This window comes from Clupea harengus, chromosome 8, assembly GCF_900700415.2.
Source record: "Clupea harengus chromosome 8, Ch_v2.0.2, whole genome shotgun sequence".
NCBI lineage: Eukaryota > Metazoa > Chordata > Actinopteri > Clupeiformes > Clupeidae > Clupea > Clupea harengus.
In genome coordinates, this window is record NC_045159.1 from 17,982,772 (window position 1) to 18,001,824 (window position 19,053).

Below are 19,053 nucleotides of genomic sequence, written 5' to 3' on the forward strand. Positions count from 1 at the left end.
CGAAAAAAAAAAATTCGGACGGTGGTCTGAACACCTTTATTCTGGTTTGTAAAATTAAAAAAAAAAAAAAGTCCAGCTTTTTGGGTTGGCATTTTGTAAAAAAAATAAAAAAGTTTCTCCAAGAAAAAATATACACACTGAGAAGCTTATGACAAAATGAAGCCTCCCTGGTATCATAGTGCTTTGGTTATCTGCGGGGGTGAAAATGGTTGCGTTGGTGTTGATGCTGGATGGAGGGAAGAGGGGGGGCGGTGTTGCTGGGGCATAGTAGGGCCAGTCGGGGGGGGGGGGGGGGGGGGGGGGTAAAGTGGACAGACGAGGGTGGAGGAGGAGAGCAGGGCCGGAGGAGAGGGGCATCACTTGCAGACGTATCGTTCCACAGTCCTCTCGCACTTCTTGCAGGTGACGTAGCAGCACCAGTGGTACTTACAGTGGCAGCGCTCCACCAGCTGCTCCGAGTAGGGGTTGTACCCGCGGCCACAGCACATCAGGTCACAGCTGTCACTGCCAGCGGACGTCTTATTGCACTGCCTGAGAGTGGGCAGGGAGGAGAGGAAAAAGAGAGGAAGAGAGAGAAAGAGAGAGAGAGAGAGAGAGAGAGAGGGAGGGAAAGATGGGATGAGAGATGTGAGGTGTGGGACAGAGAGACAAAAACAACCTTGAATACTTGGGATGCCAGCTATGGAACACTCCCACCTCCCAGCCACACGAATGAACCCAACAGTCCTCTCATACAGTACAGTCTACAGTACACTCATACAGTCCTCTCTACAGTACACTCATACAGTACAGTCTGCAGTACAGTCTACAGTACACTCATACAGTCCTCTCTACAGTACACTCATACAGTACAGTCTGCAGTCCTCTCCTGCTGTAGCTGCATTTGTACCACTAATAGCCACAGACACACAGTCACTTATACAGATATATGTGCTACTCAAGAGCCGGGAAATGATACCCACGATGACCATTAAAAAGACGTCGTATTTCAAACCTCTCTGCTGAGGTCTTAGCACAGACGGGTCCTGACCCACATTACAACTGTCTCTGGAACCGGTCCAGCCGTGATCTGGTGCGGTCCTGCTGAAAAACCACGCCAGATCAGGGCTCAGATTTGGACCGGCTCCAGAGGTGACCACTATTTGGGGAAGGGGGGGACGGGGACGGGGGGGGGGGTGTCTTGTCATTGACTGAAGCCCAGGGCTCTCTGTTTAAGCGGGCAGGCAGGCAGGCAGGGAACAACCCCCTGTCATAAAGCAGGCAGGCAGGCAGGGAACAGCCCCCTGTCATAAATCACACTGAATACACCAGGGAAGCCTCTCTGCTATTTGGCCCTCTCCACATAAGTGCATTGTTTTCCAATTGAGAAGCATTAATGGCTTCAGTGGTGAGAGAAAGGCTGAGGGGGGGGGGCTGGCAAGCCGAGGGCAGATTGTCTGAGAGGCAAGCAGAGGGGGGTTATTCTAAAGTAGGACAGACCTGTTACACTCCTGCTCTCTCGCTCGCTCTCTCTCTCTCTCTCTCAGGCAGCTGACAATACCTAAATATGGCCATCGCATTCAAGAAAGAAGAAAAAAAAACAAAAAAACGTGTAGGCTTTTCTCAAGACTACCTCAAGTGTCTGTCATAAGGGGGAACTCATGTTAAGGATAATATTTGTGTTGACTCGGGCTTCCCCGCTCGTTTGACTCCGCGGCTGCAGATCCATCAGTGGCCTCGTCTGCCTCGTCGGACTGCACCATGTGTTGCTTTAGTGATAATGATCATCCCTAAGCCGGAGGGATGTTATTAGAATAGAGAGCTGTTTTCATAAAGCACATACTCTCACATCCTGACAAGCCACGAGAGAACCACGCAAGCTGTGCGCTGGACGAGCCAAAGGGTCCGAGCCAGTTCAGAGCTGCAGCGACGGTTAGGGAGGTGTTAGAGAGCAGAGGTTCATGTCCACACACACAGATATTAGCTAAATAAAGGCACTGTGTAGGACATACCAATTTATCAAAATGAAGGAGAATCGAGGTGGAATTCATGAGATATTTACTAATTAGAAGACTGAATGAGATATTTACTAATTAACAGACTGAATGGGATATTTACTAATTAACAGACTGAATGGGATATTTACTAATTAACAGACTGGATGGGATATTTACTAATTAACAGACTGGATGGCTAATGACATGTTTGAGTAGTGGTGCTAAGGCAAATGGAGCTTAGAATAGAACCTAAAATAGAACACACACACACATACACACACACACACACACACACACATACAGTATATGTATATAAATACATACATGCACACACACAACGTGCACTTCACCCACATATTGGTCCGTCGACAGAGCCTAATGATTACAGAAAGCAGGGGTGCCTTGTGACGGCCACGTAGAGCACTAAATATAAGCTTACGGAGCATGTGCCCCGGGCTTATCAGGCAGCCGACAGTGGACGCTTCGGACACGCTGAGAGCCTCTGACACACATCATGTCTGCGTGTCTCGGAGGACTGGAGAGGCAAGGGTGAGAGGGAGAGAGAGTGGTGATGGAGGGGGGGATAGAGGGGGGGGGGCAGAGTGAGAGAAAGATGGAGAGAGAGAGGGGGAGAGAGAGATACAGAGAGAGGGGGACAGAGAGAAGGAAAGAGAGAGAGAGAGAAGGAGAGAGGGGGAAGAGAGAGAAGGAGAGAGAGAGAGGGAGGGAGAAAGAAGGAGAGAGAGGAGGTAGAGAGAGATACAGAGAGAGAGAGAGAGAAGCAGAGAGGGGGAAGAGAGAGAAGGAGAGAGAGAGAGAGGGAGGGAGAAAGAAGGAGAGAGAGGAGGTAGAGAGAGATACAGAGAGAGAGAGAGATAGAAGGAGAGAGGGGGAAGAGAGAGAAGGAGAGAGAGAGAGGGAGGGAGAAAGAAGGAGAGAGGGGGGGTAGAGAGAGATACAGAGAGAGAGAGAGTGAGAAGGAGAGAGGGGGAAGAGAGAGAGAGAGAGAGAGAGAGAGAAAGAGCAAGATCGTGGTCCACATGCCTCTGTCTGAATGACTGCCTCTCAGACGCCACTCAGAGACGCATGCACACAGAGGCCCATCGCTCCTCTTAATGGAGGCATTTCAAGTGGTAGTCAGTGAAGATGGGATGCCCCTGCACTGCAGAAGCCCGTTACACTACCAGCCAGACTGGACCGGACGCTTCATCTATTACACCACGAGCCAGACTGGACCGGACGCTTCATCCATTACACCACGAGCCGGACTGGACCGGACGCTTCATCTGTTACACTACCAGCCGGACTGGACCGGACGCTGTATCGCACATGAAACACAGCAGTAGATCGCAAGCAGCTGTCATTGGTCTAATTAAATCAGTTACTGAACTCAGAAACGTCATTGTTATTTGTCTCTAATTACTTTTGCAACCTTGTCAATTAATCCTCCAGGAGCTGTTACATTATAGCCACTACAAGCCCCTACAAGGTACATGTGCTGCTATATATATATATATAGGTCCTTGTGGAACCACTTCCTATATTGGTTCTTGTAGGAACTAGTATCAGTTTGAGTGCACTCTGCCCAAGAATAACTGCATTAGTCATTCTGTCTGATAAGGACCCAATTAGGTCACGGTCCAAATGGGCATGTCAGCGACACGTGTGTGGACATGCCACAGACCACTCTCACCCCCCTGCCCCCCTCTCGCCCCCCTCCCTTTATCAGAGCCTTTCCAGCAAGGAGAAAATGAGCTGCTTAATTAAGTCAACATCCTGAACATGCTGAAAGACACAAGGTCCACTATGGAAAAACAAAGTTTGTATGTGCGTGTGTGCGTGTGTGCGTGTGTGTGTGTGTGTGTGTGTGTGTGTGAGTGTGTGCGTGCGTGCGTGCGTGCGTGCGTGCGTGCGTGCGTGCGTGCGTGCGTGCGTGCGTGCGTGCGTGCGTGTGTGTGTGTGAGTAAATGGGGGAGGTCATAATGAGAGAGAACTCCTCTGTATCACTTAGTATGCGGAGACTACGCGCCAGGAATCGCCAAACTTAAAGTCTGAATAGGAACCACAAACTCTGTCTATGACTAGTGCTCTAATGCTCTGTCTATGACTTTCGATGTTTGATTAAACGTTACACATTTTCTTACAACTGTATCTTTGATTTGTGTCAATTTAAATCTACATTTTCAAGAACTTACTTTTTCCTATAAGAAATTGTCACCACAAAGCACATAAATATACACTGACAAACACCCAGACACCCCTCACACACACACATACACACACACACACACACACACACACACACACACACACACACACACACACACACACACACACACACACACCTCTAAGTTTGCTTCCCATCACACCCAGTACACTCACCGGTCTGTTGTCCCAAAAGAGCCCAGCTTGTCGTTCTTGCTGCAGAAGTCCGGTGAGCTCTGCAGGTAGACCAGCTCGTTCTCCCTGACGGGCCGCACGTCGATGTCCTTGGGAACCAGCTGCTTGCGGGTGCCCATGGGCCGGTGGACCACTTTGGTGGCCGACAGGTACTTGATCTTCAGGTCCATGGCCACCTCCTTCAGGTCCTGGAGCCCCCTCCAGCAGGTGCGGATGGAGCAGGAGCCCGATACCCCGTGGCACTTGCACTTCATCACCAGGGCGTCTCTCAGAGCCTGCACACGGAGGGAGGGCAGACACACAACAACACCAGTGCTATCATTACAACGTTACATTATGCAGATTTTCTCTTTCTTTAAAGTCACGTCTTCTGTGTAAAAGTGCATCTTTGAGTCAGTACTCTCAGAGCCTGCACACGGAGGGAGGGCAGACACACAACAACACCAGTGCTATCATTACAACGTTACATTATGCAGATTTTCTCTTTCTTTAAAGTCACGTCTTCTGTGTAAAAGTGCATCTTTGAGTCAGTACTCTCAGAGCCTGCACACGGAGGGCAGACACACAACAACACCAGTGCTATCATTACAACGTTACATTATGCAGATTCTCTCTTTCTTTGAAGTCACGTCTTCTGGGTAAAAGTGCATCTTTCAGTCAGTAGACTGCAGACAGAAAACACCATGTATTATTACAGACTCATCTGGTCATCGCCACGGCACCTCTCAGTGGCAGGAGACTAAGCAATAAATAAACACTGGTTCTTTAAAGTCACGTCTGCTGTGTAAAAGGGCATCTTTGAGTCAGTAGACAGGGCAGACAGGGCAGACAGAAAACACCATGTATTATTATGGACACCAAGGCACCTCTCAGAGGCTGGAGACAAAGCAATACGTAAACACCGGTACTATCATTACAAAGGAATTTGTCTTTCTTCTGCAGGTTCTTTCGTCACGTCTGAGACCTTGGAGACAACACACACCGGAGACAACGGCACAATGTCATCTCTCTTTCTTATGCAGTTTCTCAAGGTCAGACTGCAGCTGCAGTAAAAGTGTTTTACGATTACACTTGGGGTCTCTTCTGACAACAGGAGAGTGGCTGTGTTTTTCCTCCGAGGTCTTTGTTAGGTTTTTTGTTATGTTGGACTGTTGCTGTGTTTGGAGAAAATGAGGTTGTGCGAAGAGTTTTGAGATTTAAATGTGTCTGTACCTGTCGCCCCACTTCGCTGTTGTGCAGGTGCATGAGCTTGTTGGCGTGCGAGCCGGACTTCTTCTTCATCTTCATGGGCGAGTCGGAGAACTTGGAGCCCACCATCAGCCCGTAGTGCAGGTTGTCGGCGCAGCCGCCCCAGCGGTACCCCGGCTCAGGGATCTCCCCCGGGATCGGACCGCACGAGCAGAGCTTCAGGTCGCCGGAAGTGCACGCCCGCGCTATGGTGTGGCTAATGGCCGCCGCTGACAGCGCGTACACGAACGCAGCCTCCCGTGTCCCTGCGTCACACGGGATAGAGGAATGAAGACCAGAGCTGACATTAACCTACCGTGTCCTTGCTAACAGAATAATGACACCAGTATATGCCACACACAGGTAACTAATTAGGTTGATAATTTCTAAGCAGCATTCAAATACTCACACACACTGCAGCCTGTGTTTTAGGTTAGGATCGCTTAAAAAGTAATTATCCTTGTTTTGACTATGGATTATGTGAACCGTTTTTTTTTTGGCTTGAACTGAAAACAGAATGTGAGATTTGTTTTCCATGGTAATCTTAATGTCTGACACAAGCTGCTGAGACGCTGAGGAGATGGATGCTGGCACAGTGGCTCCTCTTTTGGACAAAGTTTGTCTAAAGAAGCCATGCCAAGGCTGTCTGTCTCCCCCACCTAGCCCAAAGAACCACTGAACCATAACAAACAGTCATTGATCCATGCAAGTCTCTCTCTTGGCATCAGTACCAATCACATGTCTTCCTGGTAACATCTTAACATGAAAAAAAGCACAAAGCGTCGGAGTCTACGCAAACCAAATTGCTGAATTTACCTAATCAGTTTAATATGGTATGCAATTTCTTTTACGGGGCAATACTTCACATGCCCGCCCAAGTGAAAACAGTGAGGCAGTTATGTGGACACATCTGGTGTCGAACAGAACATCACATAAAATGTGTTTGTGTCCTGTCTCAGCTGCCAAACTCAATCCTATCTTCCTTGTGCAGAATGAAACCTATTGTTTGGCACCACGAACAACAAGCCAGCTTCACACTCTCTGTCCAAGTACACGACCACATCAAACACCGCAGTGAGAGAGAGAGGGGCTTTGTACGGGGACTGTGAGGGAGCGGCATCATTTCAAGGGGTGGGTGGACGGGTCTTTCATTGAGAACTACACTGTGTCTTTTGGTTGACACGTCCAGCATTCCTCTGTGAGACCACCACCAGAGACCCTCAGAAGTCCTCCCTTTCCTCATAAATTTCATCCTCAAACAATTAGACCTTCAGAGTCATCCGTGGACATTAATGGAGTCTTACGATGTATATGGTCACCGAAAGGTTTCAGCCTTCAGCAATATAGTCTGATTTAAAACCCTATCCATAACCCTTAAAAAATGTATTACAATTTGAGCACTGTTTTGCAATGCTTAAAAACATGATATTGGCCATTTCACAGTTTGTCACCTCTCAGTAGGGCGTCCATGTACCAGATAGCATATGAATCTGTGCCAAACCAGAGCCAGAGTGAACATGTATCTAGAGGAATATGGCTTTTACCCCATGCTCACTTCAGATCCACTCTCTCAGATCCACATATGCTCCCGTCTACATGAGACCAGTTATTTGAGTTATAGTCTGGCTCCCAGCCTCCTAACAACTAGCCCCTCTGCCCCCATAAACACAGAGAGAGCCGGGTCCTGTACCTCGCTCCAGGTCCGGAAGGTACTTGGGCGAATCGATGGTGGAGCAGTTCCACCGCATGTCGAGGAAGGTCTTCTGGCAGACCTTCTTGACCTCCCGGGCGGCCTGGATGATGGTCTGCATGAGCTCCAGGTTGCTGCGGCACAGCTGGGCCTGGGAGGACACTAGCCCAGGGAGCAGCTTGCAGTGCTGGGTCTTGTTGATGTGCATGCTGGAGGGTGCCTGGGTCAAGGCCCTGGATAGGGGGGGATGTGTTTGTTAGTAAACATGCATTTGCACGGTTAACCCAAACAGACACCACTAGCAGACCCGCCACTGGTCAGAAGCGGTTTTACTTCATTGTGATGAAGAAGCCAAAAAACAGAATGTAAAAGTATATATTATATGCTTTTACACTATATATTTACTTTTCAAAAAAAGAAAGAAGATAAATGAATGATAATACATTTCCTGGACCACTGAGCTCAACCACAGATGAGGAGCTGTTTTGGACAGTGAAACAACCTCTTGTCTGAGCAACAGCGCTCATGCCGCCTACAGAGATGAATTGATTCTGGCAGCACTGACCACAGCATAGCAATATGTTCATTCAAACGCTCAATCATAGGTTTACCTCCAGTCCAAACATTGGAATGCCCGCATAAAACAATCAAAAGCCAATTAACTCCACAAATTACCTACTGAAGCCAACATTTTGTTCCTGTGTCTTTTTTCACATGCTTCGGATTTGCTACGACCAACCCTCAGCCTGCGAAGCCCTTGGCCTGTTTTGGATTAGGTGCAACGGGGCCGCGCCGCGCTCCATGCGCGATGATGAACTATCCCGAGCTTACCCCCTCTCTTTCTCTGCGACCCAGGGCTCGCAGGTGTTTATGGCTGCATCTGTTTCGTATAGCGGGGCTGTACATTATCAAGGCTGTGGGAGAGTGCTCTTCTACTCAATGTAAATCTGGCCCGCCTAAATCCCAAACCTTTAAGTCCCGTGATGCCATCTGTTCTGTACGATAAATCATCTTGAAAGTGCTGGAACAGTGGCTGCAAACACAGCTAGATGTGTGCTTTGGAAGAGGAGATGGTCAATTAGTTACGTCCCCTTTCTCTGATTCACAGACCGAAAGCAGCTCCAAATCGTGACACGGAGACTGTGTCGGATTTTTAGACACTTGAGCTGTCCTGGCTAGCGGTAATGTTATTTGAACATGATTTCTCCACACCCCTTAATTACTACGAACTGAATACACATCTTTGATAAGGCAACAGGGATTAGTTCGTTGAGGTCAGTTTAATTCCGAATGGACTATTTGATTTAAGTGGTCAGGAGACTGGACCTTAAAATCGCTACAAGAAAGCTATAACATTGTAGGCTAGAAATCTAATTACGAAGGGAGAATACAAATTCCACAGTTAATCCGTTTCAGCTCCTGTTGCAAAACTGTACAAATATAGGGGGAAATAAAGTGGACTCACAGCCATTTGATTCCACAGCAGAGCTGAGATAACAGAAGGATGAGAGGGAGGGTAAGAAAAGCTTTCTTCATTGCAACGGTGTAGACCCAACAGGACAGCTCAGAAACGCAGGTGTGTTAGGGCTCCACGGCTTCTTGGCACGAAGAGAGGTGATCAAAAGCCGGAGGTCATGGCACCAAAACTCTCTGTCGGTCTCCCTTCTGTCTGTCAGAATATGGATGAAGCTATAACATGATTGTAACACAAGCAATAAAGTGATAACATACTTCTACAAACTACCACTTTTCGTTCATTTCCTGTATAGTCTACCTCTTTATGTGCCTTAGATTCGGCTAGGTAGGTGAATGAGAACAAGTTCAAGAGAATAATTTAAAACTTTTTTCACTAGGTTTCCGAAACTGATATGCTCTACTTTATGAACGAACATATTCTCCAACAATTCGTGACCGACGCACAGTTTCGTTAGTTATTTTGCATGTATAACTTAACTTTTATATATTTATCTTACAGAAACGCCGTTTTCTTCTACAGGTAACTGTAACTGAGTTTTTCTAACTGGTTTTGTTGGCGATATCGTCGTGCTTTGTGAATTATCTTTGAAGAGATATCGACAGATAATCTTCCCGCGAATGGATCCCCCCGGAGAAGCATGATATGTTGCCTTCATTCTGATAGAGTCAAATCTGATATTACGCCCAAAATAAATCTCTCAATTAACTAATGATACCGCAAACTGTCTTTTGCTGTTTCTATAATCACTGAAACAAATTCAGTTGACAACGCTTTTCATGACGACGTGAAATATAGTAGCCTATATAGCCTCCGTCCACCATATGTCTGGACTGCACTCTGTCCTACATTCCACATACATTTGCAAAGTATGTCCATAACCAACAGGCTGACATGACACACTTTTTAAATGCCTGAGGTGCGTCTAGTATATGGGTTACTAGAACTTGTGTTATATTAGAAAACAGAAAGGTGGAGACCATGACTGTAGCATCAATATCTTACTTCACTTCCAACTGTTGATCTAACATAGTCTATTACTCATGCTATAATAACTCACACCTGAAAAGAGTATTCCGTCAGCTTCATGAATCTGCACGATTTGAGTCTATCTTTGAGGTGCAAATCTATTTTCACATTCTTCTGCTATAGGATCATAGGAACGCAACGTACCTCTCTAATAACTGAATAAAGTTACCCTTGCTGAAGATCCACTCGGGTTCAAGTATGGGCAGTCTTTCTTTCGTAGCCTACTGTCCCCATTTATTTCTGCATGAATCACGAGTCCGTAACGCGGAGCCAACGAACCAATATTAAACCTCTGACTTTACAGAGTAGTCCATTGGCCAGACTGTAGTTTGTATGCTAAATAAACAATACAAATTATTAATATAGATTTATTCCAATAACACCCTTTCTTAAGTAGCCTAACATACAGTAAAACCCTCTCTAACCAAACTATGCAAACATTATGATCAGCTCCAGAGGGCTAGGCTACTTACTTGTATCACGCCGTCAGTTTGCGGTCCAGCGTAATCCAAAATGATATCCTTTATAATCGAAGATCATCCATTAATAAACATTTGTAAATCCACTGAATTCGTGTAAGCAATCCGAGAGAAAGGGCATCGTTTAACTATCCAAGCGTTATGTCCTGCAGGTCTCTCCGCGCACCCTAACCGTGCCGTGGAATGTGTCGAACTGACGGTGTAGATACAGCCGGAGTTTATATGAGCCTGTACGCCTCTTTGATCTCTCGCTGATGTCAGGCACAATTAGCATAACAAAGCGACTAAAATTTTGCTCTCCCAAGACTGCGTAATAGCACTATGACACCGGCACCTCTCATTACAATCTTTACAATCTAACAACAAACTTCAGGAAAGAAGACAGTCACATGAGCCAAAATAAATGCATTATAAAGAAGACATAGACGTAACCTATACCACCCATTCAAATACATGTTCAAATACCAATTATTCAAACACCGACCAATAATGAGCTGAAAATATAGCCAAGGGTGACCTAACTATGAATTAGTTTATTTTTCCATGCTATACAGGCTTGACAGTAACTTTTAAATCTTTTTACAAATTAGCTGCTCCTTCTTGATGAATGCTGGCGTCATTGCAAAAAGTTTGTATCATTGCATAATTTAGACATTGATAGCTACATCGATGGTTTTACTATTTCCAAACACATATTTTCGCTTAGTTTCACGGTTATGCCTTCTCTAAGTCATTTGAATAATACTTATGAGATCATGTGAGATGCTGAAAAGGTCAGTTAATGAATACACCTCACAGACACTCCGTGCGGGAAGATTTCACATAGTCTTTCCGGGTATAGCGAGGTTAAAATATTGAGTATTAAGGTTAAATCATCAGAGTTATCTGCAAAAATGCAACCAATATTTTCTCATCAACCTAACTCTGATTTAAGTATCCTAACGAAGAGTGCCCTACATATATGGCCAAATATGGTCCAACACTGAAATGCGACATAAACCCCATTTAATTCTGATCTTGACTTTAGGTGCCATCCGGATTTTAGAAGAACGTCCTTACCCTAACACTAGCAGCAATAAAAGACAATGCACAACTACAATGCACTCATTTTAAAAATGAGTAATATTATAATTTAATACCATTTTTCTGTCCCAGCTACTAACTAAAGAAAATAAAAAAATAAAAAATAAAATAAAGAATACAAATAAACTGAAAGATTAACACATTAAAACAGCTAATCTCTTCCAGAGACAAACCAAGACAATTAAATTCATTTCATTTAGTTGATTTCCTCAATGGGTTTAAAGTTATTTAAAATATACTGTTATTATAGGCACCCTTAATACTGTCAAGACGTTGTTGCATTTATAATAATTGTCAGATAAAAAAAAATAAAAAATAAAAAAAAATGTATTACAGGCTCACCTAATGCTATTGCAGATATGTTAACCTAAGATATGTTTTTAACTTTTCCTTAATATGTTACAGAGTAAACATATGGTTCAGTGAAGTGTGCCAAATGCAGATCTTCTCATCATTACGTAACACATCTGTGCACTGCAGGGCTGTGTGGCAGCAAGTGTTACTTCTGACACCTTAGCTCTTGTTAAGCCTTTGAAAGGGCATTCAATTGGAAACTTCACACATGTCTATTTCTGTGTAATTGATTTAAAAATAACAATAATCTAATAAAGAGGTCAGATCATTGCTGTCCCAACAGGGATGAAGTTATTAATAGAAAAAAAAATCTGATGTTCACAACCATTTTGATAGCATTACAATACTGATATAATAAGACATGAATACACGTATTCAGGCATACACCTCCAGTCCAAAGGTGAGCAGCAACTCAGAAATCACTGGGAAGATGAAGCTCTTCTTCCATGTTCATGTTAAATGGACATTAAAACACCAGAGACACATTCACATTTACATTAAAATTCAGCCATATGTCCAAAGTGAATTACAGGGGAGGTACGATGGCACGGACTGTGTTGGTGACAGACAGTCCCTCTTCTTCATTGTGGGAGTATGTACACATTCTAGTTCTCTCTTACCTTCACTTGACGGAATCAGTGAATGTGCACTGACACTGCATGTGCTGTTGTAGATGCATTGATTAATCATGATAAGGAATATGGTGAAGAGGTATTTGTGATTGTTATCCATAGCTACTGCTGGGTTGTTTAACAGGATACAGCATGCAGGCAGGCCTATAGTCTATCACAGTCTATCATGGGGGATGTTAATTGTTTGGCTCTATGTTACTCTGAGGAGTAATGCTTATGTTTTGCATTATTTGCATCGCCATAGCTACCACTGTCAGGTGAGTAGCCAGTGTTTCTGATCACCCCTTAAGCAAATCTGGTCTGTGGCCACATTTATCAATTGACCAATTGATCCACACATAATCCATTGATCCACACATAATCCATTGATCCACATTGATCGGGGGGTATTCCATCATTGCAACCCCCCCCCCACCCCCCCACCCCACCAATGACAGCACTGATTACTTTTCTTGTTCTCTTCCGGGCTTCGTCCACATCCTTGCTCCCCTTCTATCTTTTTCTCCAGGCAGATGCTGGGTTCTGCTCCAAGGGTCTTCCCATTGAAAGGGAGATTATACTTGCCGCCATCAATGTGAAAGGGAGATTATTCGTGCCACTATCACCTATGTCCTTGTTCTGTGGAGCATCTTGCGACCATATTTATTGGTGATGGCACTGTGTAAATGAATAATATATGAATATTATTACATTTAATCGAATCCCTGCGCTGCAGCTCAAGGCCAACAACATTCATGGGTGTGCAAATTTATGAAATATGTGAATGTGCAAGGAGCGAGGCAGGCTCACCAGGCGGTAACTCCACACACACACACACACACACACACACACACACAAACACACACACACATACACACACACACACACACACACACACACACACACACACACACACACACACACACACACACACACACACACACACACACACACACACACACACACACACACACACACACACACACACACACACACACACACACACACACACACACACACACACACAGGCTCCCCATTCCTTCCAAAGCCTGGTTCAACACGCAACCTCTTTGATCCGCCATCTCACCTTTCAGCAGCAAGACAGAGAAGCCCTGTGGGTGGTGAAGAGGGGGCAGAGGACTCTTCATCAGTTTATATAACCGAAATAACTACTGAGGAAAAAAAAACATACATATGTTTCAGATGAGCACATTTGGGTGGTGGTGGTGGTGGTGGTGATTCAGCATATGAATGCATGTTGTGTTGGCCATATGAGTTAGTTCATATTGGTCCCCTGTTCTTATTCGTGTCTCGGATGGGTTTTTTGTAGGAATGCTCACTATTGCCAGATCATTTACAATGCAGAGGGAAGATAGAGCATTGTTCATCTAATATGATGGGTGGAAATCTATCAAGGGCCTATATAACGGTATATATATATATATATATATATATATAAATAATATTTTAACTGGGGAAACAGATTTTTGAAAAACATTGTTGATGGTAAATAAGATGAATAAATAACAAAATAACACTTGAGAATTGAATAACCAGCATCAACAGCAGAGTATAACTTATCTTCACAGCTAAACCTTTTTGTGTCGTCACTGTGCCTCTCCTACGTCCAGCCCCCAGAGTTAACTCCCCACCCCCCCGCTCCATTTGCCCCCTGCGCTTAGCCGTGAGTGGCAGCGCTCCGGGTTCCACAACAACAGGCCTGCCTTTGCCTGACTCTGCCGAGGCTAATCTGGCACAGTGGAGGCTGAGGTCACTGAGAGCCACGTCTTAACGCCTGTGAAGGTTCCCACCTCAAACCCCTATTGTTTCGCCTATCTTCGAAGATCAGAAAGCGCAGGGAGAAGTCCAAAGATATGCCACGGCGAGAGATAACAGGCTTTCATTCTCAAGCCTCGAGGTCTCTGGGCTGAATGGGGCGACAGTAAGAACTTTTTCCCCCGTTTCTGACCCGACGCAGTCTGGTGAGTCTGGTTCCAGTTTTAGAGAAGCACTGTACTTCGTCTCTGATTTCCTCTCCGGCCATGTGAGACTTTTTTTCTGAACAATGACACAGGCCTGTGTAGGTTACTCATCTTCTTCATAAATCATTACCAACTGAGCCTGGCCCTGTCCTCACATAGAGACATCTAAAAAAAAAGAGGCTGCGTGATGGGCCGGCTCTTTCTTTGACTTCATTGTTCTGCATTAGTTTGGCCGCTCACGTCAAACATTCAATCTTGATGAAAAGAATGGAAATAAATAAGCAAAAGAAACTGAGAGAGAGAGAGCAAAAAGAAACAAAGCGAGGAAGCAAGCAAGGAAAATGAAACAAGGAAAGGGCAAGAAAGTCACATTTTGCAAGAGAAGCTCATATCAACTCTGCTCAGGGTGCTCATTAAAGCACATAACGAGCTATTGATCATTAAAGCACATAACGAGCTATTGATCTTGAATTAGGGATTTATGCCCTGCATGCCTGCACCAGTTGTGTCAAAACACAAATGATTCTGAAAACTGGTCATTTCAAATATAGCACACAGAAGTTTTAGGTTTATGCGCTGTCTTCTACAGCATGATGGAGTGGCTGTTGTTGAGTGAGTGTTTGAACTTTGAGGAAATACATCATTAAGAGTACACCAACACCACGTCTGCCCCGTTTGTTTTAACTGGGGCAGCCAGCACTGGGTTCTTGGTGCTCGTTCGTCCAAGTTCTCCCCTTTAATTGGGCAATCAGTGGAAAACAAACACTGAATTAATGAAGTGACTGAGAACTCCCGTGAACAGAAAGTATCAATGAAGGTTTTAAACACAACAAACCAAACCAAAAAAAAAGAAAACCTGCTGTTTAAATGACTTTCAAAACTCTTTGCTTTGGGGTAGTTCCTGTGGCACGAATGTAGATACAAATATACGTTGCCTGAAAAAGTTCTCTGAACCTGAAAAAAAAAAAAAGTTCCTGTAGTGGGAAAGGATTTTCACAATGAAAAAGGAACTAGGGACTAAGTAACAGCCCTGTGTCTTTTTCTGCCTGTATTGTTCAGCTTGGTGAAGTGAGGTGATTTGGGTGATTTGGTGTGTTTTCAGGTGGTCTGGCATGAAAGCACCTCACAGCAGGGATCACTTGAGAGAAAAATGAGGGCAGTTCAATTGAGATTCCTCCGGTGCAGATTGGACCAGGTCTTGGGAGTCCACCATTTGTTTCAGACTCCTCTTCAAGGGCCCCCCTGGCCCTTTAATGTACCAGATGGAAGGTACTTTTGAAAACATTTCATGTGGTCTTCAATGGGTGCGTCCCACTATGTGGCACTACCATTACAGAAGGTATCCTTTTGACTTATTCTATTTCAGACACGTTTGCGTGACAGGTTGTTGAGTGAAAAGCAGAGAGTTCCGAGAAATCCCTTATTTAAAGCCATGGGTGGATCAGACCAATTAGATTGCTGATATGCTGGGATGTAACGTTGATCCTACAATAGGCTATCTAGGGCAAAACTGGAGAACATACTTTCATCATTTAGACTGCTGTTATACACTGTTATTGCTTTTTCTTGGCTTATTCTCTCCCATTCTTTCTCTTTAACACACACATACACACACACACACACACACACACACACACACACACACACACACACACACACACACACACAGGAAAGAAAAACAGACTTATTTGTGTGTGCAGCTACTCAGTTACATGTGTGCCTGATCGCCTCGCATGTGAATGGCAAAATTGGTTGGAGATGAAAAATGGAGATTCGTTCACAAACCAGATGAGTACAAGACAATAATAAGCCACTGACTCTTCTTAAAAATATCTATTACACTTGACAAATATGCCCATATTTGTTCACAATCTGTTTTCTTTCTTTTTGGCAGCTGTAGTCAGTTTGTTGAAATACTGAACCACGGAGAGAGAAAGAGCATCGCCATGGGAACTAGTTGTGTGCCAATGCCATTGGTCGTCATGGGCTCTAGGTGAGGGCTAAAGTACAGGCCACAAGCACCACTGAAAGGTAACGGTGTCATTGGTGGCAGGGCTTTATAAGGAGAGGAGGGGGCAATGAATTGAACAATAGATCAATTGTCTGTGTACATCTGTTTCATATCTATATACTTTTGGAATCAGGGGAGGTGGAATGAGATTTGATGCGAGAAGCTGGGGTAGACAGAGAGAGAGAGAGAAAGAGAGAGAGAGAGAGAGGGAGGGCAAGAGAGAGAGAGAGAGAGGGCAAGAGAGAGAGGGCAAGAGAGAGAGAGAGAGGGCAAGAGAAATCCAAATCCAGAGGAGCTACAGGGAAAAGGGGTTGCCAAAGCAGTAACCTAATCACCTCAAATCACAAGGTAATCCCACTTGCCCCTCCTTGAGCGCAGAGACAGACAGTAAGCACATGTTCTCCCATAGGTTACCAAGGTGATCCGTCACAGAGTCTGAACGCTGTTGACAGAAGAGGCAGAGAGGGATGCATCTCAAGAATCTGTGCTAATCTTACAAGTGAATCTACACTTCAGAAATCTAACAAATGTATGGATAAGAAGGTCTACCCAGGCATGAAAACAATTTTTTTTTACTTGTAGAGTAGTTATCTCATGTTCAAACTGATGGACGGCAAAATTTCAATTTGACACATTAAATAAGGCTTAAGTTTCCCGGGGTATGAACAGCAAAACTTCACATAGCAATAACTAAAACCAAATGCTCTATGAATTTGTTGGTGGTTCGGAGTCCTGGCGAGGGCCTCCATTTCTACCCTGAGAGGAAACCTTGAAATAAAATCCACTTAAGCCTTCTGCCTCTGCCTCCTGAGACTAGTTAAACCCTCTCTGTGTATAGACACGATTACGGGGTGCCACAGGTCTTACATCAGGCCTGAATCTTGACTTCCAGCAGGAAACCAGAGCCAAAGTTCAATTAGGGCAATTCTTGGAGTTGCCAGGGTGTAAGCTGGCACCAGGGGTAAAAATGAGGGCGCTACTCACCTCTGAGAGGGGGTCAGGCAGCTCAGGAATGGGCTTCATCTGAAAAGGCCATTATTCCATTCATGAGCACAATTTTTTGGTTCAAAATTAAGTTAAGTTTCCTTATTACAGTTTTAATGGCACAACTTGTAACAAAATGCACTAAAGTAAAAAGTATATAGTATTCATCACTCAAATTCAAGTAGTATCTATGGTATCTGTAGTATGTATGGGCAACATTTAGTGTTGCTGTATGTATTCATGAAGTAAAATTATATTTGAATTTTCAGTTTCTCTAAGTGCCATAGTAACACTAGAGGAATACTAAGATGAGACAGGCGGACTGACTGGAGTGGAATAGGGCTTCTGGTCCGTGTGGGGGCTGGAGTCAGGAATCTGACTGCTGGACTCAGCCTCAGCAGAAAAAGCGTCAGTCTCCCACATTAATCCCGTCTGCAAACAAGCTTTGGTCAGTCACGGATCCGTTTGCTCAGGGGGATGACCACAGGACAGACAAGACACGCTGATGCTCCTTTCACACCAAGCTGGGTACCGACAATCGAGCCCTTGTGCGAGGGAAAGCGCCCGCCTCGATGTTTCATCTTACAGGAACAATGCGTGTCCCCTCCTGAAGTAGGTGAGATCACAGATCTGTGTGTCGAGGATGCTTCACATCACGAGACAAAGAGAAACGCTGCCCAGCGAGGGAGCCTTTCAGCGAGACGATAAGAAGACACTCAAGGCCTTTTAAAACGCAGGAGGCTCATGTTTAAGGCATTCCTACTAAAGTGAAGTCTCTACTAACTGACTTTCTTCTTGGAGTGGATGGAACCCATGCTAAACTATAGCAACGTATAAACTGAGACAGTACACGACCCTGATAAAGCTGCAAAATCATTGCTTTCAATTTTACTTGTTACTCTTGTAAGAAAAAAATTATGTTTTCAGAGGGCAGTTCCATATGGTCTTCAATATATTACCAATACGATAATAACCTTTATATATATTATTTCAGTCTAAACAGGTATATTTCTCCAAGGGACTAAGCCTGCAATATGAGTTGTGTAGGATGCATGAGCCAAACTAAGGTCTAATGAGACAACCTATTTAGTAAAAGACAAAGAAATTGCTATTGCTTATTGTTTTAATAAACTAAAGCAGGATTCAGTGACATGAATTACTTATACAAGAATTACATGAATGAATTGTAATGAATTACATTATAAATGAAACAAATTAATTATTATAGCTTAATCATTTTACACAAGAACAAATACGTATTGATATAAAAGCTGAAACACAGCCAAAGTGGATAAGAAATGAAGAAAGAAATGAATCGCACATTAACCAAGGCCTTGTTATTCACAGGGCTGTATTGTTTTAAATCCCCTTCTGAAGTGCAAGTACACAAAGAACGTCTCCAATTTAAAATGCAATTACTTTCGTCAATCCCATGTTATTAAGATCCACTCTGCACATGAAACAAAGACGGAATGTCTTGTGCTCAAAAGCAATTTCCATTTTTGCAATGATGCGGTTCAATTGACAAAGTTATTTATTTGTTAAGCTGTTTGCAGAGCATAGACAGTCAGCTTTTTAGACACTTCTATTCTCATGAGTGTTTAAAGCTAAACACACAATCGTAGTAGCTGCTTTCACATTGAACTATTTTTTTCTAATTTTAAACTACAAAAAAGCTATCCTCTAAAAGAAATTCTTTTAAAAATTAAATCATTAAAACCCCCCCCAAAAACCAATCAAACTTTTGTCAACC

General features: G+C 44.2%; 1 protein-coding gene across 2 annotated transcripts; it reads right to left on the reverse strand.

The window, feature by feature from the left end:
* Positions 1–301: 301 nt before the first annotated feature.
* Positions 302–10,806, reverse strand: wnt11 (wingless-type MMTV integration site family, member 11). Of its 2 annotated transcripts, XM_012827682.3 has the most exons (6): positions 10,270–10,806; positions 8,759–8,962; positions 7,294–7,526; positions 5,589–5,869; positions 4,359–4,651; positions 302–531 (listed from the first exon to the last, which is right to left on the reverse strand). In XM_012827682.3, exons 2-6 carry the CDS (start codon positions 8,827–8,829, stop codon positions 357–359), a joined length of 1,053 nt encoding a protein of 350 aa, XP_012683136.1. In that variant the 5' UTR covers positions 8,830–8,962; positions 10,270–10,806; the 3' UTR covers positions 302–356. The 2 variants fall into 2 exon arrangements, with proteins under 2 accessions (XP_012683136.1, XP_042564428.1); XM_042708494.1 differs by lacking the exon at positions 10,270–10,806 and having other exon boundaries at positions 8,759–9,086.
* Between the last annotated feature and the right edge of the window lie 8,247 nt (positions 10,807–19,053).

What these genes read in the sequence shown, in the direction of transcription:
- wnt11 (XM_012827682.3), bottom strand. Translation starts at nt 8,829, where the DNA reads ATGAAGAAAGCTTTTCTTACCCTCCCTCTCATCCTTCTGTTATCTCAG. An exon ending in ACAGCGAAGTGGGGCGACAG is followed by an intron (nt 4,652 to 5,588) that starts GTACAGACACAT and finishes CTCCGTGTGCAG; the next exon opens with GCTCTGAGAGACGCCCTGGT. An exon ending in TCTTTTGGGACAACAGACCG is followed by an intron (nt 532 to 4,358) that starts GTGAGTGTACTG and finishes GCCCACTCTCAG; the next exon opens with GCAGTGCAATAAGACGTCCG.